This window comes from Zosterops lateralis (genome assembly GCF_965231275.1).
Source record: "Zosterops lateralis genome assembly, chromosome: 1".
In the NCBI taxonomy this organism is placed as follows: Eukaryota; Metazoa; Chordata; class Aves; order Passeriformes; family Zosteropidae; genus Zosterops; species Zosterops lateralis.
In genome coordinates, this window is record NC_139762.1 from 51,030,640 (window position 1) to 51,053,468 (window position 22,829).

Here is a 22,829-nt window from a genome sequence, read left to right on the forward strand (position 1 = left end):
TCCAGTTCTAACACAGAAATGGTTCTGGCCTTGTGGTCAAACTAACATGGTAAAAAAATCATTAAGCACTCTTTTATTTTTGTCAGAGTATGATCAAAATATTCATGGGAGATGTCACTGCAGCTGGAGAGCTTTAGATTTACTGTTACAGGCACTCAACTGTCTCGCATTTGGAGAAGTTACTACTCTCTTTCTATCCCTACAATGTGTTTCTCTTTAAACACAGAAGTGTGAACATTTTAAGTGTTCATTCTCACTCCACAGTACCCAACTGCAAGAACAGACCTTTCACACCTACACTCATAAGGCATTTTGGCCAAGTCAAGTACGAATAATACAAAACCAAGTAAAATGTAAGCCTGATGATACACAACTCTAATTGTAATCCAAGAAATAATTATCAGTTCTTGACAGAATTTGGTTCAATTGCTACAATTGAAAAGTATAGAAAGGTGAGAGGGGTATCTAACAAACTGGAACACAATATACTTTTATCCTTAATACTTTCACATAAGTCAAAGTATTAAACAGTTAAAAATCAAAACTGTGCGAAGAAAAATATCTCTCCAATTAAACATAAAAAAAGAAGAAAAAAAGAAAAAGAAAGACAAGACAGGATTCAATTTAATTTATTTATGTACCTAAATGTGAGCTGCAAAATCAGGAGGAGGTGACTCACAAAATACATAAAGAGCTACTAGAAGACAAAGAACAGACCTAGAAAACTAATTTAAACATCCCAGCTATCACGGTCAGAAGAACACTAACTCTAATTTGTGGCAGTGTAAGTCAAATCTTTTCCTCACATCCTTAGTTCTGCAAAAATAAGAGGAAGCTACACTATGCAACAGTAACTTAGTTAAAGGTATTACTTACAATCTAGTGGTTCTGAATTGGTCAGGTGCTTTTTAAACTGCTCATTCAAATCCTTGCTCACACCAATGTCTTGGAACATCCGCTGCAGCTTGGAGGTATACTCAAAACCACACGCTTGCTGCATTTCAAAAGCACAGACACATCAGCAAGACACATTTTTGACATTGGATAACGGGAAGATCAAAGTGTTGGAACTTATTTCCTTAAAAGAAGGTGTACAAAGTTCCATATTTCCCTCACTCAAAGTGCTGATCTCCCTGGAATATGAGCTTTAACTGTCATGAAAAACTAAAGAAAATTTTGTTTAAATATTAAGCAAAATACAACAAAACAGACTACTCAAAGGGTAGTCGGCTGCATTTTGCTTAACTCTGCATAACTATGGGTTAACAAAATTAAGCAACTTATTCCCTTGAATAATTAAATCCATGTCATTCATTTGGTTAAGAATAATTAAGCTTAGCTCCATCTGACAGACATGCCATAGGAACTAGAAGTTCCTATGACTAAAAAAAACAACCCAGAAAAAAAGAACTAGGCTGTGTATTTTTCTGTGCATAAAATAAACAAATGAAAGGGTGTACATCAATGCTTTCCAAAACAGTGTGAAGACCTGCAAGGCAGTAGATCATGGGACAGCCATGGAATACTCACTTTTAGTTTGGAGATCATGCTTGCCTCAGCATCATCACTAGCACTGTTTTGATGCACAAGTCTCTTTGCCAGCATTTTAGCATAGAATTTTTGAAACACATCTTTATCTTCAATGTACTTGAAGACAACCATCTGGAAAAGCCAACATAATTTGTAAGGAAAAAATATTTAAACATTTGTCTTGAAAAAAGCTGTAGCAGGAGCTCCTTAATTTCAAAGATTAGGGATTTTGTTTGGCTTTTTGGGAGGAGAGTGGAAGGACTGAAGGTGTGTGCTTGCTCTAAATATGGCCACTATTTTAAAACAAGAACTGTATATTCCACATGTAGAGCATATTCCATGTATGTGGATATACGATATAAAAAGATGTAGAAATGATGTATTTTATATGTATATACAGATAAAGTAAAAGCATAGCTTCAACACTTTAGTCACTTTAAATCTGCTGTAAAGGGTTTTTTAATAAACAAAATAATTTTTATATTTTATATGTATTTATAGACATCTTACCACTTGATTGAGTGTATCTTCCAATTCTGCTTCTTCTGGATTCTTTGAGCTGCAATTAAAGAAGTGCATTTTTAATGAGTCTCAAACAGGCAGAATTAAACCAACACACAGATGCCTATGGAAGCTTCAGAAATAAAAGAATGAAAATTTGAGTAGTTCTGGGATCAAAGGCTCTTTAAAGAGGAAACAATGTAATGAAGTGAACAGTTGAGTGCTACACCTGTCAGCAATTCTGAAGTTCCCAAATGTCACAGGTTGAAGTCCTGGACCATGACTTGCTTGGGCCTTGTTGGTAGCCTGGTACTTCTCAGGATTTACCAGCTTAAACATGGACCTCTCTCTTCCTCCTGCTAAATGCTATCTTTATTTCTTATCTTAGTACTGTGAGAAGAGACCAGCTAACAGAGCTAGGACCTGACTGGGTGAAAGCTCAGGTGGCACCACATTGTCTTTCTCCATCTCATGCTTGTCCACCAGGCAAACCCCAAACCTACCCTGCACACAGTCAGTATTTGTAAAGGAGAAAATAAACCCTTTGCTGAATGAAGCAGGGGATGGGAAAGGGAAAAGTGAGCAAGTTCTCCCATTTTTGGGTTGTTTGGTGGTGGCTTTCTTTCCTCCACCAAAACAACTAGAAATGTTGCCAGGGACAAAACTGACACCACTCCAGTATGAATTCAATTGACACCAACTCAGCATATGAGCTGCTGAATCATTTAAAGGCAAATCAAATACCTTGAATTAAAATATGAGCTATGAGAGGTTAGAAAGCAGTTTTTGTCCTCCTCAATTTCCACCCAGATGGAAGAAGGTATAGAAAAAACAATAGGAGGAAAGTAACAATATACAACCCAATTTAAGTTTCTCAGTGTAAAAACCTCTACCTAAAACCCCTCCTTCAGTTTCACTGAAAAACAAAAACTTAAGATTCCTGTAAGGTAAGAAAAGGTTTGCTTATTTCCTCCGCTTTTCCTTAAAGAGAAAAGCAAACAACAACCTTTAGGAATGGTCCTACTGATATTTTTGTATCCAGAATTTGATACAATTAATTTCTTGCAAAGTGAAGGTGCGTTTCTGAAGACAGTAGAAAACTTCATAGGCTAAAACCTTCTAAAATAAAAGCCAACATGAAATAATCATTTGTCTTTGAGGACATACCTTTTCTTTAGTAAAGAGTCACAGTATCGTGCCAGTAGCTCTGGGGATTTACTGGATGATTGAGCCATTTTCGTCACTGCATTATTATTTATAAATCGACCACAAGCCTATAAATCCCAAAAGACAGTGAAATTTTGGGAGACAATTTTTTTTATTTTGCATGGAAATAAAAAAGAAGTCCAGCATCTGCCACTACATGCACTTACTTTGTCTAGTGCAGCCACGAAGCCAGCATCATTGTTGAATGCAGACATGACTAAAGCGTTGTATTTCTTATGGACATCCAACACTGTCTGTACATACATTTTTGGATCCTGCAATGAGGAGAGATTGGGTTTTGTAACTTGTTGACTTTCTGCTCTCTACTTCCTCGAAAATGGAGCTATTCACTGTCCCAAGAAAATTTGTGTGGAGAAAGTCTGTGAACTAGTACCCAGACTGGTTCAGGTCCTGTGTCCAGGACTGCCTGATGTTACTGCAAACTGTCATTTACAGCAACCAGAGTGCAGAGTGAACCACATAAAACAAAAGACAATTAAGTATTTACTCAACAGCTGCAAATATTTTCAAAGACTTAAACTTATTTGACTTAAACTTATTTCAAGTCTCACCTGAGAGAGCTGGACAATCATAAAATGGCAGCTGCTATAGAGGAAAATTTCTCTAGTAAGGATGTGAGTAGTGTATATCTCCAGCAGGTACAACTTAGTACAGACATCTCAGTCATTGGTAGTTCTTAAAAATTATCTGTTCAACACCCAGTGGCAGCCAAATGCCAATAAACATCAAGTCTATTGTACTCAGACTGAGTTCTATGTGCAGTTACTGATCTTTGCTTCTCAATAAAGATGGAGTGGACTCAAGGAATAAGGGACAACGATGGGCAAGTAAATCATCAGGGACACAGGACAGCTACTACACAACAGACTAAAAAAGGCTGGAAGTCTTCGGTTTGGAGATCAGAAGGTCTTGTTGGCAAGAAGTGGTGGAATATGGGAAGGGTATTATCAGAATACTGAAAAAGATTTCCCGTTGTCACTGAAGAGAGACACACACTACCATGGACCACCAATCTAATGCCACGCTGGAGATAAAGAACTGAGATTACTGAGAACTTTTGAGACATGGAATGCAAGTGGATTTGAAGGACATTCAGAAAAGTACTGATTACAAGGACTAAAAAAAAACAAACCAAAGGTACAAAAAGCAACAAATCTTCTGACTGAGAAGCAATCTTGTTAATACAGTTAACAGAGAGTAGAGCACAACTCCTTCTGCAGTAAAAATCTAAAACAGGTGAAATGAGTCAGGCTGGTATGACTGTTTCTGCACTGACTACAGAGAAACTGAGAAGCATTTGTTCAGCTGATTATGTGTTTAGACACAGTACAGGTAAATGAAGCTGGGAAGAATCAGTCTGATAGAGGAGTAACAAGGCAATGATGAACAGCAATACAGTGGTATGAGGGATATTGGAAGAAAAGGCAAGATAGTTCCCAAGGGAAACAGCCAGAGATACCACTATGAAAATGAAAAAATGTGTAGAGTAAGAAATAAAAGAGAAAGATGAGGAAACAAGAAAAAGTGTCAGAGGCAGGAGGAGTTTTGTAAATGGTTGGAGTCAACTAACACATACAAATCTCGGACCTCCCCTCTCTGAAAGATTAAATAATTCCTGGAGCAAGAAGTTTCATTTTTTTCTGGCCTAATTATTCAAGGCCTAAACAGAAAAAAACCTCAAGAGTGATGATGACCACTAGGGGGATGTGCCAAGCATGGAGCAGATCTGATTTCAAAATTTACGGAGACGTCTACAAATGAAATTGAAGATTCCTGAACTTGCTTCACGATTACTTTATGATTTAGAGAAGATCAACACTACTAAAAAGCCATGCACTTGAAACTACAGACGTGAACAACAGACACTACACTCTTCAATAGAGATTACTGCTTTAGTATGAAGCTATTTCAAGAAATTCTCAGGAAAGCAACAAGTTAAAATAAACTTTGTCAAAAATCAAAGTTAATCACAGAATCATAGTGTACCCTGAGCTGGAAGGGACCCGCGAGGAACATCAAAGTGCAACCCCTGACCCTGCACAGGACCACCCTAAGAATCACACTGATGTTGTTATTATCAGTGACAATGACTAAGAGCATTGCCCAAGTGCTTCTTGAATTCCACTTCAAGTAAAATTTACCAGAATCTATATTCTATCCTGTTCTTGCTTTATGCAGTGTTTCCTTCTTTCTTTTCCCCTGGAAAACATCATATTGTCTATAGAGAAGAAGGTTGGCAAAGGATTTAAACAACTTCATGTTGCCAAGATGTAGCCCTAATTAATACAAAAGTAAGTTTGAAATTACAATTATGGGATAAAAATCAAAAAAGTAGCCTTTCCAAAGATCTGATCTCCTCCTTATATTGTGACCTTTCCAACCATTTCAGCTCCTCCTTCTTCTATTTCTTATGCTTTTCCAAACAGAATAAAGACATTATCAAAAAGCTGAAACCAACAGAAACTTTCTCTGGGTAGTTCCATCCAAGTCAGAATTCCTTAAGATGATGAAATAAAATACAGTTGACTGCAGATTATGCTTCTTGAAACAGTGGACTTCCAGGTGTATTGTTTAAGTGTTGGGTGTTGTATGTGCACAGCCAGCTTTCTAAGCAGCACGACATCCTGACAGAGAGCACAACCTCAGAGGGAAACTCACCCTCCCCCTCAAAACCAAACCAAAACAAAAACCCCCACAACCCACCCAACCCAAATGAAAACAAAAAAAACACCCCAAAGACCCCAAAACTTAGAGAGTAGAAACAGAGTGATGCAAGTTTTGTTTTAAGCCTTATACCAACATCTGAGAATTGCCAAGTCCTTACAAATTCAATTAGTGAGAGGGAAAACAAGCAAACTGGAAGTTTTATCAGGAAGCATTTAATATCCTCTAATATAAAAGTGGCACCAATTTGTTTTGATGGGATACTTGCATTTAGTGCAGCTTCTCCACATTTCTCAATTGCAGCTAGACCCTGATTATGAATGTGGGTTTCCAAAAGTTTTTTCAGCTCTCCAAGGCCATCCTGGATTCGAGATACAAGGTTGTACATGCGACCCAAGTCTGTAAAAGACAAGAAAAAGAGGAAAGCTTACATCTCTCATCTCTACAGGCTATTACTTCAAATTCTCATTTACAAGTTGTCAATAGGAACATCCATTGTCCACAAAAACACACATGCAACTGCTCCTGCAGAAAGCCAGAAAAAATGACAGTAAACAATTACACAGTACAGCAAACCTTTGCACTCACCTGGAAAGCTAATACTAGTTAAAGAGAAAACAATGTTATATTAGGATCTATTTTTTACCTTCACAATGCAACAAATCTCAAGAATAAAACCCCACCATTTGAATGGCAGAAAATTTACTTCTGATTTTTAGTTTTCACAGGTTTAAAGCAATGTTTTAAAAATGGTGTTAAACCTCTCTTATTTAAATAACATTCTGAGGTGCTGCCATGAATTTGAGACTGTTATTAATGTTACTGCTGGCTCTGTTGTAAGTACTACACTTTCCAGCTGACCACTGTCCTTTAAATCTTATTCTGAACAGGACAGTTCTCAGAGATCTAACATTACTTTTATCCCTTTGCATATTAACACTATTACTTTGGGCAGCATCAGTGGTAACAGTTGGAAATTTAAGGCAAAATGTTATGTATTGATATGACCGTAGCAGATAAATTGAAACGTTATAAACAAATTTCCTTCAATAAAGCACTGTCAGTAAAAGATATCTCTTTAAAAAAAATAACTTTAAGTGACTGATTACCAGTACTAATAACTGTATCTGAAAGAAAAAAGAAAAAAGCATGTTATTTCACATATGTTAAGGTTTCATATTAAAATCTCACCAGTTTTCAGCCAAGACTTTCCAAACCAATGAGCAATTTTCTAAAGTCTAATACTGAAGAGGGTTTTGGTTTCTATTATTTAGTTTCAACAGGATAGATGCTTGGTATTTTCTGAGAGCAGAACTCTTTAAACTTTGAATTGGTCATAAACCAGGTCCACAAACCTATCAGTCACCTCTTGCAATCTTGCCCTCACTGAACAGGCAAGTGAAACAGTAAACAATCAGATTATTTATTGTAAACTAAGGAGGATATTTCACCTTGTGAAAACCATCTAAAAGCTGACAGCTGCATCTAGTTATTCTGAAGTGCAAGGACTTCTCCGAACGGCTTGTGAGCCATTTTTTACTACCAGAGGATTGTCAGAATAAGCAAAACAGAGCAATCAATGAGCTGGTATTCTACCTAACTCCGAAATACAACACAGAAAGTTTGATGCCTTTTAATATTGAAGGGATGACATTTCAGTTCAGTTAGGTTTCTGTATAACACTTTCCTTTACTTAAAACTTTGTTAAGCTTAAACTTACAGATTTGAGAATGAAACTTTTTTTTCTCTCTGTGAAAACCATGACTGCAACGTGATGTTAACTTTTTTAAGAACGTAAGAATACTCTACAGAACTTTAGAAAAAAAGGTAGTAAAATAATGCTATGCATAGATATAATAAACTGCTGCTGTATCTACCCACAAATGAGTGTTCACACGTTGGTTTACCAGGATGTCTGTGTTGGGCAAAACATGAAAGAGATGCTACAAAGTCTCATGGGAGATTTGCATGGTAACTCTGTCTACATCATTACAGTCTTCTCCCAATAAACCTGATTGTTTCCTATAGGTATCACACTAATGTATGTAATACATGAGGAACGTGTCCTGCAACCTTTATAACCAGTTTATGTATTAGCTGCACAATAGATTAAAAAGTTACAGAACACCAACAGGCGTGGCCTGTAATAGGATATGCTCCAGCATAGTTTGCATGGGAGGACCTCAAAACCAGTGTATTTTCAAGAGCAAAGCAATAAATATTTTAATCAAGAGCAATCTTTTATTTTAAGTTTAGGACAGTCTACCAAAGGCTATGTTAGTATATCACAAATTGGAGAATCAATTGATTACAGAGATTAAAGAGCGAATTATCAGACTATTAATGAAAATAGAATTTCTAGTCTTGAAACTTTATCAATCCTAAAAAGGGCAAGGGAACTACCACAATTTCCATAAGTGAAGCCTGATAACAGCAGAGAAAATATTTTGAAAAAGAAGAGAAAAAAATTCAAGTGCTTAAGGGAAGTCTAATCAATCTTAGAAATAACCACATGAAAGTAAACCTAAAGATACGTAACTAGACAGTGCCCAAGACACAAGACACTAATTTTCTTTTTAACCTGGACAAACTTATGGAATTGCATCACTATGGCAAGTGATCGTACCAAGGGCTCACATAACCCATGAGCTTGATAAAGTAGGAGAGAAAAAGAAAAGTCTGTGAAGGAGTCCCAAGTCCAAAAAAACCCTTCCTTGTTTGTTCTATTGCTATTTCAATTGTCAGAAGTCATTTCATCATTTATAAAGTCATTTCACAAACCAACACGCATTAAAATCTCTTCCAATTACAGAGAAAATATTTACAAATACCAACAACATCTGACTCAAATACTAGTACACATTATTTACATTTGAATCAGCTAACTTCTGACCTACTAATCATGCTGAATTGCCCTTTTTGATTTTGAAGCATCTCTTAGTTATCAACATGACTATTACAGATAGTAATAATTCATAGTTGCTATTTTAAGACTGATATACAATGAGACAGAGTCACAGTTACAATTTAAAACACTCAAACGAACAATTTCATCATTAGTAACTTAACCACAGCATCTCTTACATTCTGCCTTTTCATAAGTGCATTATTTCAGCTATAGAGCCATACTCAGACTTGAAATACAGATTTAATTAGTTCCCCAACTGGGAAATCACAATCATCATTCATTGTTATCATCTCTACGATCCACAGGAATTAGTTCTGGCTGTTATTTTGTGCTCACTATTAACTCCTGAAGAAACTCATACAAACCAACACAATTGACAATTCCTTAAAGATACCTAAACTCTGAAAATCTTCCTTTATGTCAGAGGAAGTGATGAAGAAATCTTTCTTCTACATATTGTCTATGACAATATAAACCTGATCCATTAGCAACACTTAATCATTTTCACAGCCAAAATTAAGTCATCAATTAATAATTTACACCCTTTCCTTGTGCTCTATATGCAATATTATGTATTTTATATACTCTACTTTAAAAGCTACTTATTTGCACCTATTCATCTTTTAACATTTCCTATACATACTTCTGAACACTTTAGATTTTAAAATTCTCAGTGCTGACTCAGGAATATCCATGGATTAAACTGAAACAGCTAGAATGAGTACTGGTCTGTTTTTCACCTCCCATCTTTCTCACACAAGCTTCAGCTCCTGCTGGAAAGATGGCTCAAGTGCTCTTGAAACTCTCCCAGCCACATTAAGAGAAATCCAACTAGTGCTGTTCTGCCTTAATATCTGGTATTGGGGTAGGGATCTTGAAGCAGTATCATCAGCCATCCTGATTTCATCAAAACCTGCTTGTCCATCAGTTTAGTGACTACCTTCTCTCTTAATCTAATTCCTGAACAAATGACATTTAGCTAGCCACCAGATTTTACATCATTCACATATCATCGGGGAGGAGAGAGCTAAGCCTAAAGCCAGTGTTTGAAACTCCTTACCTTCATTTTTGTCAGCATCCAACAAATTCTGAAACTCTGTATGAAATATTTCCAGGTGTTTTTCGATAAGTACTTGCTCACACTTTCGTGCTAACTCATCTTGTGTGCTCTCATGGAGATACACCTGAACTCTACGCTGCTCCTCAAGAAGGCGAGCTTCGGCCTACAGAAACACAGAGATAAACATGAAACCTGCAGGGGAGGCACAACACGAATCCAACTGCAGAAAACAGGTGACTGTTCAGTAAATTCTTCTAGAAAACAACAACAAGAAGCAATCGTCTCTCTAGTTTGGTGTTATGGGCCGCCTACTTAAGCAGTTATTTTTCCAGGAATCACAATATACATTTGGAATTGATGTTTATGTTGATGAAAATACTATGGGCTGTTTAAATGGTGGGAGAGAATCACAGCGAGACTGTTTTCCTGCTGCTCGTGAATAAGGAGTTTACAGATGAAAATATGCTGTCAGAAAAAGAGAAAGCCGCTGACATGAGATGCTGGCAGTTTTAGGATCAGCAAGCTCTCCAGCTAAAGAGGTAGTTTTGTTTAAGACAAACATGACTGTATTTTATGGCTCCACAAAACTAAAAGGCAGGAAAACTACAATTTAAGACTATGCCCATGACAAATTTATTTGAATATTCTCATCTACATTCTTACACAGAAAAGCTTCCCAATAAACTACAATCATTTAAATTATACTAGCATTTAATTTGGCATATGAAATGCTACATACGCGTATCTTCCTGGCAAACTAAAATTCTAAATGTCACTCAAGGAATAGAACTTATGCCAAAATGTAAAGCTGAAATTGTTTACATAACAATTACCTCTGTTTTGTTTGCAAAAGTGTTAAAGATTCGCATTACGAACCATTTGTAACTGCAGCACACTACTAGGGATAAAGGGTGTAGGTCCTCTTATAAGCCCAAATTATTTAAATTAACAAATTAAATCATCAAGAAAATGGAATTAGGTTAATTCATTTTCCTAGTATTCCAGAGTAACAAGTAACCATGAAAGATCATATTCTGGACAATAAAAAAGGAATGATTACACTGCAAGTGCACTGCATTATATAGAGAGAGCTTTAAATCATCTCAGGCACTGTTAGTTTCACTCATTCTGTAACGATTTTGCACTTAGGTTTTGTGAAATGGTCCTGGATTACTGTCTCCTAGAGCCAAACCAGCACTGATCAAAATATAGGAAATGAAATCAGCAATTTGAGAAGGGATATAAGCTCCAGCTCCAAAGTACTTGCCAGTTTCTCACCAGTACAGAATAACAATCAACTTCCTCACTGACAGCAAACCTTTCTTATGAACATTGGAACTACTTATCCTGTATTTAACCAATTCTATATTTCTCCAGTTCAGGAAATTCTGTTGCTTCTAATGCTGCTTCTTAAAACACCCTTAGACCTTCGCTTTTAATCTTAACAGTCAACTCTCATAGTGAGCTCTTTTATGAAAAGAAATATTTACTCTAACTTCATGTTTCCTTACACACCTTTTTTTGTGTGTGTTCTTATAACTCCATTTTCCTTTAAAGTCACATTTCAGAAATAAAGGAAAAGCAATTAGCTCACACAACAGTATCTTCATTTGTTTCAACTATAAAAATTAAAATGTCAGTGTAAGGCTACATTTCAAGGCACAGTCTTAAGAAATAGTGACCTGTTTCCCTACAGCACATCAGGCTATGCCAGCTTTACTCATGAGGTCTGGCCTGAGAAGAAAAATTCATAATCCTTCTAAACTCAGTAAGTCTGCCTATATAAATACATGCACAAATCCTAGCTCTAGTTAAGATTTCATTGACTATTCTGTAAGACACTACCACAATTCTACTGAAACACAGTAACAGCCATGCTCTGCTGGTGTGCCCTAGGGTACTCCAAGGTTTCTTTTTATTTTGCAATGCTATTTATTGCCAGACAGAACTCAAAGTACAGTGCTTCAGTGAGAATGTCAAGTAAGTGTACTAACAGCAGACTACCCTGTTCACAGTTCATGTTTCCATCAGATTACTTGTAAGATCTTATAGCCACTAGTCTGTAAGGAGATGCCAAGAGTGTCCACATGGCTTGTATAAATCTCTAATATATTAATTTGAACAGATACATAAGGCTAAACACTTTCCTGCTGAACATTTCCCCTGCTGTCTGCTAACTTTGTGTGTGCTTTCATCTTCAACATCAGCTTCAAGCAAAGCAAGTTGCTGTTTTGTGGATTTCTGAAGCCTTGAGGATTGTTTGGGGTACTAGTAAGTTATTTCTACTTGCCCATAATCTCTAGTTCTTGAAATAGCAAAGCTTCAGACAGCTTCTTACTGTCCTGTACCAAGAAGTCTGGATGAGCCAGTCATTCAGGTTCTGAATGACTGAAATTTCCTTACTTTCTCTTTATACATATATTAGGATGAAAGTTAAAACAAGAACTTGAAAGGTAAGTAGCAAAAAATAATTAATTCAGTAACAGAAAAGTAAACATAGGTTGGGTCTGGTAATTATTGGGAACCTATTAAAGGCACAGTTTCTTTTACTGCGTTATTTCTAGGACTTCCCCTCCCATTTTTTTTTTTTTTTTTTTTCTTTTGGGGTAATTCATTGACTTTAATGCCAAGAGTTAAGAAGGAATGTGTTCTCTGGTAAAAAGCATTACACAAAGAATACTGTAGGGAGAGATGTGTATCTACATGCTGCATACTCGAAAAGCTCTCTTTATTTTTTAACTAAGCTGAAAGGGAGTAAACAAGGAGCAATTCAGAAAGTAAAGAAATTTGCTGAGAAAAAAAATAATATATAAAGCAGCACTTGTCCAAGGTGGAAGATGACCTATCTACTACTGGGTAGGTAAGACTGACCTAATAACCAGGCTAGAAATAGCCAATGTTTATCCTGCTTGCTCTTAGTTGCCTTGTCTGGGATCCCCAAAACCTGAGACAAGTTAAGAATTTAAATCTGGCCTCTGTGATGAGAAGTGCAGTGTAAGGGTTCATGACACTAAAATATTCTGAGAGAATTAAAGCTAATTAATGGTGTATTTCCTTATCCAGCTTGCTCAGGAAGGTATTTCAATAAAAGTGTCAACACACTGCTCCTTGTACGGAAATGGTAAACTTGTGGTATTAAAGCAGAACTATTGTTTGGGTGTGTTGAAGTTTAAAAAAATCTGAATTTATTTTAACTTACTCTTCTGTTTTGACTGTTCAGAAAGTTCCATACTTTCACTGTACTCACTGAAATGCAGTAAGGAGACAAACTTCAGTCCAGATAAACACATAAACAAATCACTACAGGGAAAACCAGCTACCTTTTTCTGTAAAATAACCATCATTTTATGAAACTGATAATAAACCCCTAGAATTTATATTCCTTCATCTCCAAAAAAATCAGTATCCAGAAAAACAAGAATCACAAAGCAGATTAAGTAATTTACCTTCTTCATGTACTCTGTGACTGGATTCTGTTGCAAGAATTCAGTACTTTCTCGTGTATAAAATCTTTCTGTGTCAGCAAGAAACTGGGATTCAAAGGATTCTTTATAGACAGTTAGTGTAGGTCCTTTTGCAAATGCATCATCTTCATTCAGCCCCAGCTCCACTAAAGGAAAAAAACACAACCAAACAAAAAAGATCAAGAAATGACAAAGTTGTTTTTTACGAAGTGGTCTCCTGCAAATAAACAAGGACACCCCTTCTAATTTAGATGAAAACAATCAATTGGGACTGTAGCAGCACCATTTTTTAAAAAGTACATTGATTTTTCATTTAAAAAATATCAGTACAAGACATTACTAATGTCAACTACACTTTTAGATACATTTCTTAAATGTAGGATTATAGGATTTGAAAAACTTCACTATTTCAAATGGTAGTTCAAATTCTCCTTTCATTTTTCGCTCTTAAGAGTTCCAGATTATATGCTTTTCTTTTATTAATGAAACTAGTCAGTAATTTGGATGGCAATATTAGGCAAGAGGGAAAAAGCAACCCCACTCTGCTATGCAAACTACCATCCTTCCCCACTTCCAGATTTAGCTCCTTAATAACTGATTTGTAAACGATGAACACTCTTGTCTATCAGTTGCACTCTCGAGTTTTACAAATATGGTATAATCAACTGTTATTGTATAAAGTATCAGTACAAATGTGCAGTTATATAAGATATACAATATATAACTGCATTTATGTTACTATAAAAAGAAGTCTTCACTGGACATCTGAGGAGGTGGGATGTTACTTCTGGGTTCTGATAGGGTACGTAAATTTATTTTATTTATTTTTAAGAAAGTAACAAAATCTTAAAGAAATCACATTTACCATAGGATTGTACAACTCCACTGATCAGCCTTGTATTGATAGTTTCACCATTTCTTTCCTTTTCAATCAATTTCAACACTGCATTTGTTACCTTAGAAAACAAGGATTAAAAGTTAAGTCAAGCACAGAGAAAGCAGCTGGTACATCAAGCACCATACTTAATTAGGAGTGTATTTCCATATTCAAGAAAAGTAAGGCACCTTGAGAACAACATTTAAGGAGATCTGAACATATAAAGTTCCTACAGAGAATGATACACCTTTAAGTTATACAACATAATTACAGTCTAACTAGTGCCAAGGTGTATATGGGTATTAAAGTGCTTAGTATTTTTTTTCCTTTAATTTCAAAGAAACACCTTCTAAGCCAAACTTCTCTTTGTTTTATACCTGAAATACAAAACACTGTAGCAAGAACTGAACTAACCACCTGTTCTTTGGATAAATAATCTGCTGCAACTACTTCATCATGCAGTACTGGTAAGAAGTGAAATCAACATAAACATGTACCTAAGAATTGTGATGGAATACCTTTGTTCCCATTCACTAAATTTAAACATTTGGCTGACCTGAGTCTCCCAGGCACCAATGTAAATCTAACAACTCACAATAATATTAGGAGAGACCAAAATCCCAGCCTGTCACTGTCTGTTCTCATCCAATCTTGACTCTCAAACCTTAAGACATGACTGTCATCAGCTTGTACTCCTGCCTGGCTTACTAACCACTGGAACTGCTACTTCAAGTCCCCTTAGCTTTTTTTTAAAAAAAAAGCCAAAGGTCCTCTCAGCAGAGAGATAACAGAATGGTCTTAGTATCAAGGTTCAATCACACACAAAAAAGCCTATTCCTTCAAATATGTTTTTTTTTTTTGTTTTTTTTTTTTTTTTTTTTTTTTTTTTTAGTATCACAAAGCAGAAGGTTCCAGGTCTGTGCACACCAACCCCCCGCCCCCCCGCCGACTCTTTTAAGTAGTTACTAACAATACATGAAATCAACCCTATAAAATAACACTGTAATTGAAATATATTAATGTATATACCTGCTTATTTAATGGCCTGAACAAGCAGTCTCTCCAGGTCACCAAGGCAAGCTAGAAGTAAAAGAAAGGAGAAGGAAAATTGAATAAAGAAAATACTTACATATACACATATACATGTAGGGTAGCTCCCTTTCAGGAAAGCTGATGTAGTATGCTAACTAATCAGAACTTCTAAAACTATATTTTGGCACACACATTTCTCAAGCAATGAGATTGTTTCACATCAAAATTACAACCTGCTTTTCCACTAACTTTACTAAGTTGTTCCTTTTTCTACCAGAGGATCCACTGCCAACTCTGGAAATTAACAAAACCTGCTGTGAGTTACTTTGAAAACATACAGCTTTTTTTGTTGGCAGCCTCCAAGCTGACATACTCCCTTTGCATCAGGCTACTAGAGTGAAGAGGAAGGGAACTAAGGATACCAACTGTTTTTCTACCATATGTAAAATTATTTTAGTGAAGCAGGAAAATAGCATAGCACTTTCCTAATGCTTCACCAGTAGGGACAGTAATTATCCTTTATTTTAAAAAAGCCCTTTTAGTTATCTGAGATACAGAAGTTCTGTTAAGTTCTTATTTATATTACTTCACATTAAAAAAAAAAATTATCAAGATCACATATTAATCTTTCAGAACTGTACCAAAATAACTTACACTACAAACCAAATGTTGTCTGAATCTTAGCAGCTTGCATGCTAAAAAATTTTTAGGAATGTATTGAAGTCATCAGAAAAAAAATACTATATACTATTTACTCCTTCATGTGATGTTTGAAATGGTTGGCTGAATTCTAAGTGGGATGACAAGGCCACACTGAGGCACACAGATAACACTAAGCAGCAAATATTCAGAAACAGACAACCCTCAGTAGTCTATTACTGGAAGTCCCAATACATACAAGGCAGCTTAAACATCTCAGACTTAGACCCTGGAATTTTTACAAATATACTGGGGTAGGAGTAGGGAAAGGAGGGAGAATACCACTTTGATCACTTCTTCAAAATTTCTATGAACCTCCTACAAGATTCAAGGAGTAATCTGCAGGATGATAAAGCCAACATAGCAGATGGAATGGACAAATCACTCACTTCAAAAAGCTACTTACTGAATAAATTTCATATATTCCTTTGCGACCTTCATCGCACTCACGACGAACCCAATGTCGATTGAGGTAGGCACATATCCCATTCAGTACTTTGCTTGAAAACCTATAATCTTCCCACTGTTGAGTGTAGAATTTCAGCACACTCTCATCCATCAAATCTTCACCATCCTGAAATCACAAGTTTGCCAGTACTGTTGAGCAATTTTAGGGTACAATCAAGACATACCAGGGTATAAAAACTGACTGTGTAATAAATCTACATCATGCAACATATTTACAGGTAACATACTGCTAATATATTTAGTTCTACATTAATAAAGCACAAAGCCAGGATGAGATTTTGAAATTAAAAGGCTGGCAAAAAATGCACAGCACAGATAAAGCTCCAGAAGACATCCATGTCTCTCAAGACAACATCCAGCTCTATTAGTAGTTTATTTATTAAACTAAAATAAAGGCTACTGTAAGGCATTTTCAACATGATAGGCATCCATTTTTTCAGCATTCCTAATATGCTGGTTAATTGCTTGGAAAGCCTAGCTGTTCTTGCTCAAGTACAGGACAGCTTAAGATGCCACGTAACATTACTTCTGTGAAACACAGGACTGTTGTTTCAGCTTGAAGAGGAAAAGCAGCTCGCAGGTACAAGCTCAGAGACTGATCTGTGTCTGAGGTAAAGCCAACAAAACATTCTAATGACTATGGAGAAAAAAAGCACATTTTAAGATCATTCAGTTTACTTTCAGTGGCTGCATACTCCTCTAGGCTTGTTGACACACCTTTTCTTCTCAGCCCAGTTTATGTTACTACAAGTGCAGATCGATCTCATACCCCATCTTACCTTAAGGAGATTTGTCAAGTAGTTCTTCAGAAATTCTTTTAGCCGTTTGTACAATTCCAAGCCAACAAACTGAGCACCTCCAGGTGTCTGGCCCTTTTTCGATTTAGAAGGAGGTACTCCAGCTCCCCGTGCTTGATTAGACTGGTGTACACTGGTACAGTAGTTATAAACATGACTGACAGCAAAGTTAAGGAATACATTTGCCACCATAAGATGTTAAAAATACAATGAAAAACAATGTTAATTTCAATAAGCTATTATTTATACAACTGTGACTTAAACATAATGCATTACAAGATGCATTAGCCCACATCAAATCAAACCACAGCTAAGAAAATTAAGTAATTTGTAGCAGAATTATTTGCAGTAAAATTGTGTCAGACTGCAAGTACTGACCACAACATTAAATTTATTTAACGCTTACTTAACAAGACCACGAAGAAAACAAAGCAGTGGAATTTGCTGATAAGATTATTTAAATGGAATTTATTTGAGCTACTATATTGGTCTTCTACAAATACATAAGCTTTCATTTGAACGGAAAGAAATTTCAACACTAGCCTCAAGCAACATTCAGTAGTTGAAAACGCAAGAGAATATTTCTGCATTCTTTCAAACACCATCTTCTATAAAAGATTTGGCCACTTAAGATTGGCACACTGGACAAACCTGGAAAGCAGTAATGGTGAGACACACACACATTTAAATGCACACCCTAAGATGAGATTCACTAAAACCCAACTGTAGGCTACAAGTTAATCCTGAATTTTCAGTGTAAAATCACAGGGTCAGAGAATTGTTTAGATTAGAAAAGATTTCTAAGATGAGTCCAACCACTAATACAGCACCACTAAACCATTTCCCTAACCACCATATTATAGGGTCTTTTAAATACCTCCAGAGACATTCCACCACCTGGGTGTATCATTCCAATGCAGAACAATACTTACAGTAAAGAAAGTTTTCCTAATATCCAATCTACTTCTCCTCTGATGCAACTTAGGGCCACTTCCTCTTGTCCTGTTGCTTATTACATGGGAGAAGGGGATGACCTTCACCTTGCTCCTTTCAGGTAATTGTAGAGAGCAATGAGGTCCCCCTTGAGCCTCCTTTGCTCCAGGCTAAACACCCCCAGCTCCCTCAGCCTCTCCTCATCAGCCTTGTGCTCCAGACCCTTCCCCAGCTCCATTGCCCTTGTCTGGACATGCTCCAGCACCTCAATGTCTCTGTAGAGAGGGGCCCAAAACTGAGCATGGGATCTGAGATGTGACCTCACCAGTGCAGAGCACAGGGGAGCAATCCTGCTGGTCCTGGTCCTGCTGGCCACACTATTGCTGATATGGCCCAGGAAGTCACTGGCCTTTGTGGCCACCTGGGTACATGCTGGCTCATGTTCAGACAGGTGTCAAACAGCATCACCAGGTCCTTTTCCATGGGGCAGCTTTCCAGCCACTCTTCCCCCAGCCTGCAGCACTGCCTGGGTTTGTTGTGGTTGAAGTGCAGGACCCAGCACTTCGCCTTGCTGAACCTCACACCTCGGGCCTCAGCCCACTGGAGCTGATTCTTTTGACCCCTCTGCAGAGCCTACCCAGACTCCAGCAGATCAGCACTCTCACCCAACACTATGTCCTCTGCCAGATCACTGAGGGTGCACTTGATCCCCTTGTCTCAGTCATTGCTGAAGAGATTAAACAGAACTGGCTCCAGCCCTGAGCCCCTGGGAAGGGAGCTTGTGACTGGCTGCCTGCTTGCTGCCTGTGCTGCATGCATTCATACAGATCCACTTGGTTAGGCTGCTGATCCCACCATCTTTTTTTTTTTTTTTTTTTTTTTTTTTTTTGGCTAGAAGCCCTAACTCCTATGTGACCAGGCAATTCTGTGATTTCTAACAGTGATCCTTTTCTCTCTGCAGCTACATGGATCTCCACTGCCCACCTCCACTGACATACCAGGCTGAAGGATCTCACTAGCACACCATCCCTCAAACATTGGCATACTGCCCCCTGGTTTTATCCCTTTTCCTTGAAATCTACTTTAAAGCTCTCTCTAGAAGACCTGGTAACTCAGGTATCTGCAAAGGTACTTTTCCCTTTTTGAGACAGGTGTACCTTGTCTGTCACCAGCAGGCCTGGTGTGATATAAATCTAGCTCTGATTAAAGAAAAAAAAAAATTCTGACACTGACACCAGGCTCAGAGCCAAGTATTGATCTGTCAGCTCTTCCTGCTTCTTCCATCATTCCTTGCAACTGGAAGGAGAAAGGTAAAACTACTTCAGCTTCTGCTCTCTTAACCAATCATCCCAAGTCTCTGAAGTGCCTCTCGATTACCTTTAGAGTTCTTGTTGCAATATCACTGCTGTCTACCTGAAAAATCTGATAACTGTCCCAGGGTAGAAGTTTGCTCTTTACATCTTTAAGCCAGGTATCAGAGAGGCAGCAGACAATCCTAGCAAGTGACAGCAGTATTTTTTCCTCTTATACTACTGCAGCCTGGAAGACTTGCTGTAACTGTTAATGTAACATTTCAAGAACACATTCTGTTTTCTGATCTAAAAAAATCAAATATTCAGAATTCTTCCAAAGTAGTAAGTGGAAGTCACATTGCCTCAAACACTTCAGAAGGCATCCTTAAAGAAGCTGCATTCCACAAGCAAGAAAAATAAACTAGATAGGTACCATCCAAATTGAACTTGATGAGGACACAGATGTGACAGCAAAAAATCACCCTAATGACTCACACAAACAACAACCAGCCAACAGGAATGAAGCTACTGAGCACTCACTCTTCTACTGACAGTCCAAGGACAGGCTTTTGAGTCACATCCCTTCTTAGAAAACACTGTATTGACCAATCCAGACACTTTAATTTGGCTTTGTGTTTTCACAGAATCACAAGGTTGGAAGAGACTTTCAAGATCATCCAGTCCAACCCAACCCTAACACCTCAACTAAACCATGGCACCGAGTGCCACATCCAGTCTTTCTTTATACACCTCCAGGGATGGTGACTCCACCACCTCCCCAGGCAGACCATTCCAGTACTTTATCACTCAACACAAGTGGACCCAGCTTTAACCACTAGACAGGTTTCTTCCACAGCACACCATGAACTAGGAAATTAATATATTGCAGAGACTTGACTTTTATCTTTCCCTTCACAAAGTCCAGCACAATAAAATGGGAAGACATCAGCACAAATAAATACCAAGAGAATTATAAACCACAAATATATAATGCATTACAGTAATTATAAACAGATTTCCTTCTAAGTAATAAAGCTCAAGAAGGAAATTGTCTTCAAATATCCAGTTAACTTCCTTGTAATTAATTTTATAAAACATTTCATAGACAAAATGTACCCTTAAACTGGGTTTAATGATCAGAGTATCCTGCCTGTCACCAGGAGCAAGGGTCAGGGTCTTCACATCAAACTGCAAGAAAAGCCTACTCACAGTCTATATTGAAAACTTGCTCAGAAAGTCATTGCATTCTGTGCAAAGAAGTAATGCTCTTTCAAAAAGATTAACCCTTTTTGAAAATACACAGTGTACATTTCTTTGTAATCTGTTACCTCATCCAGATGCCAAATAACTAAATTTCCCACAATGTCAACCAATAACATAAAGCCTTCATTTGTATTGAACTGAAGCAATTGAACTTTTAATCAGCCTCTTATCTCTACCAGCCACTGATTTCCTGGACATTAATGATTTCTTCCACCTCCTAGTCATTTGTTTGTTCAAATTCCCTGGCACTGTTGCTACTTTTATTATCTAAACTTTGATTTCAGAATTCCCTGTTCAGGTCAAGAACATCACACAGCACAACTATTTTCCTCTAGATACACAACTTACTTTCTTGCCTCAAACAAGAAAAGCAGGTTTACCCCACAGGTTAATTTTAAAATAGCTAATACATAAATTTCTCTAAACTGTTTATAGAAAACCTCTCCATCATGATAATATAGGAATTTAGGGCTGATTCATAAATACCCCCTTGACAGTCTTGCCTCCTTCTTCCCCTAACTCTCTTATCCCAAATAGCTTTAAATAAGCCTGAAAATATGAAGATTGTCCAGATGAAGGGTAATTCTTGTGGTTTTGAGAGTACTGCCTGATGAAAACATTCTATTAATCTCTACAATCACAACAGCCTTCAGAAAAAATAAAAGGCCGAGATTAGAAGACATAAGCCATTTTCTTACCCCATACATTTTACTACTGAACCCAGGATTCCTTGTAAAGTAAACAAAGAGACTGAGACCTTTTGTCCATGCCTGACAGCAATCACCTCAGAGCTGCAACAAAAGTAATTCCAGTAATGCTCATCTTTACCTTTTATTCTGGCTTGAGATTTGCCAGCCAAAGGGTCCAAGACAGCACTTCTGAAGTGCTCTAGTTTCATTGTTCCATGCAAGTCAAACTGAAGCTAGTTTGCCCATGCAGAAGGCAGTCTGCAAGTGTAACTCTTTGACATATTCTACATAAAGCATGCTCTCTCACACTTTGTTTACAATCTGTCCCTCCATCTGCTAGAGCCAGTCACTGACAGAAAGACTGACATATTCAAAACAAAATTAGTTTGGCGCTGCTTACAACAAAGTGCATGACAGTCCATCTGAGAATCACAAGGGGAATGCTATGAAAAGGATTCTTAGTTGCAGAAGGCAAAATAAATCCCTCCATGCTTTGTATGCTGGAAGCTATATACATATGCAAACAGCTACCAGAAAACATTTTTGGGGGCGTTTGCACAATTCTGTACAACAATTTGCATACCATAACAAGCAGAGAAGTTAATTCATCAATAGAAAAGTTTGAACCACAGTGAAGCTGTGCTGGTCCCCAAGCTTTGGCCCAGCAGACAAACCATCTACAGGAGGAACAGATCAAGACCAATCTCCTCTAACCTCTACACCTTCCCTACAGTGAAGGAGAAATTTAATTTACTTGTCTCAAATAAATTTGGAGTAGAAAACTGCAAGGAAGTTTATAAAATAATTCAGCATTGTGCTGTTCAAGGTGAAAAATCCTTTTCAGAACTTTATTGTCCTTCAAAAGTCTTCAAAACAAAAACCAGCCAAAGACAAATTAATTTTACCACCTCTGTTATCAATATAATTTACACTACTTTTGACAGCCTTGGCTCAGTTTCTAAAGATGGGCAACAGGAAAAAAAAACAACCCATGCTGCCACACCCTACTGGATTTAAGGCCTGGTGTAAGATCACTTTCATTGAAGAACATGGCCCTAACACACAATCCAGCTGGAGAGCTTACTTGCCACCTGGTTTCCAGTAGCATGGGAGTTCATGCAGGCAGGAGTGATGTGGACTGGAGAAGTAACCAACACTACAACCAACTGCGGTCCCTCTCCCCAGACCCTTCGGTGAGCAGATCTGAATTTCTGCATCCACGCTGGGGAAGTGAAACAGGCTCTTTCAGCAGCACTGCATATATTTTTTGAGCAAGTATGCCAACAAAACACAAGCTTGAGCGTGCCATGGTCAACTCTAATCTACCCTCTGCCCTCAAAAAGTATCAAAGTACTCCATACAGGTTTCTTCCTCTGGAAGCAACGACAAAGCTAAGAAGGTTTTAACAAACCTGTTTTTTAAAAC

At 37.4% G+C, this 22,829-nt stretch overlaps 1 protein-coding gene across 2 annotated transcripts in view; it reads right to left on the reverse strand.

Moving 5' to 3' along the window:
- The window catches only part of CUL1 (cullin 1), a 53,772-nt gene that overhangs the window by 7,243 nt on the left and 23,700 nt on the right, over nucleotides 1-22,829 (reverse strand). For both annotated transcript variants that reach the window (XM_083867319.1, XM_083867318.1), the window contains exons 3-14: nucleotides 17,210-17,384; nucleotides 16,369-16,536; nucleotides 15,261-15,311; nucleotides 14,220-14,310; nucleotides 13,337-13,500; nucleotides 9,891-10,053; nucleotides 6,191-6,321; nucleotides 3,405-3,512; nucleotides 3,199-3,305; nucleotides 2,041-2,089; nucleotides 1,531-1,662; nucleotides 877-994 (exon numbers count right to left, since the gene is read on the reverse strand). In XM_083867319.1, the coding sequence (XP_083723445.1) occupies nucleotides 877-994; nucleotides 1,531-1,662; nucleotides 2,041-2,089; nucleotides 3,199-3,305; nucleotides 3,405-3,512; nucleotides 6,191-6,321; nucleotides 9,891-10,053; nucleotides 13,337-13,500; nucleotides 14,220-14,310; nucleotides 15,261-15,311; nucleotides 16,369-16,536; nucleotides 17,210-17,384 (1,457 nt within the window). The remainder of the gene's footprint in view (nucleotides 1-876; nucleotides 995-1,530; nucleotides 1,663-2,040; nucleotides 2,090-3,198; nucleotides 3,306-3,404; nucleotides 3,513-6,190; nucleotides 6,322-9,890; nucleotides 10,054-13,336; nucleotides 13,501-14,219; nucleotides 14,311-15,260; nucleotides 15,312-16,368; nucleotides 16,537-17,209; nucleotides 17,385-22,829) is intronic.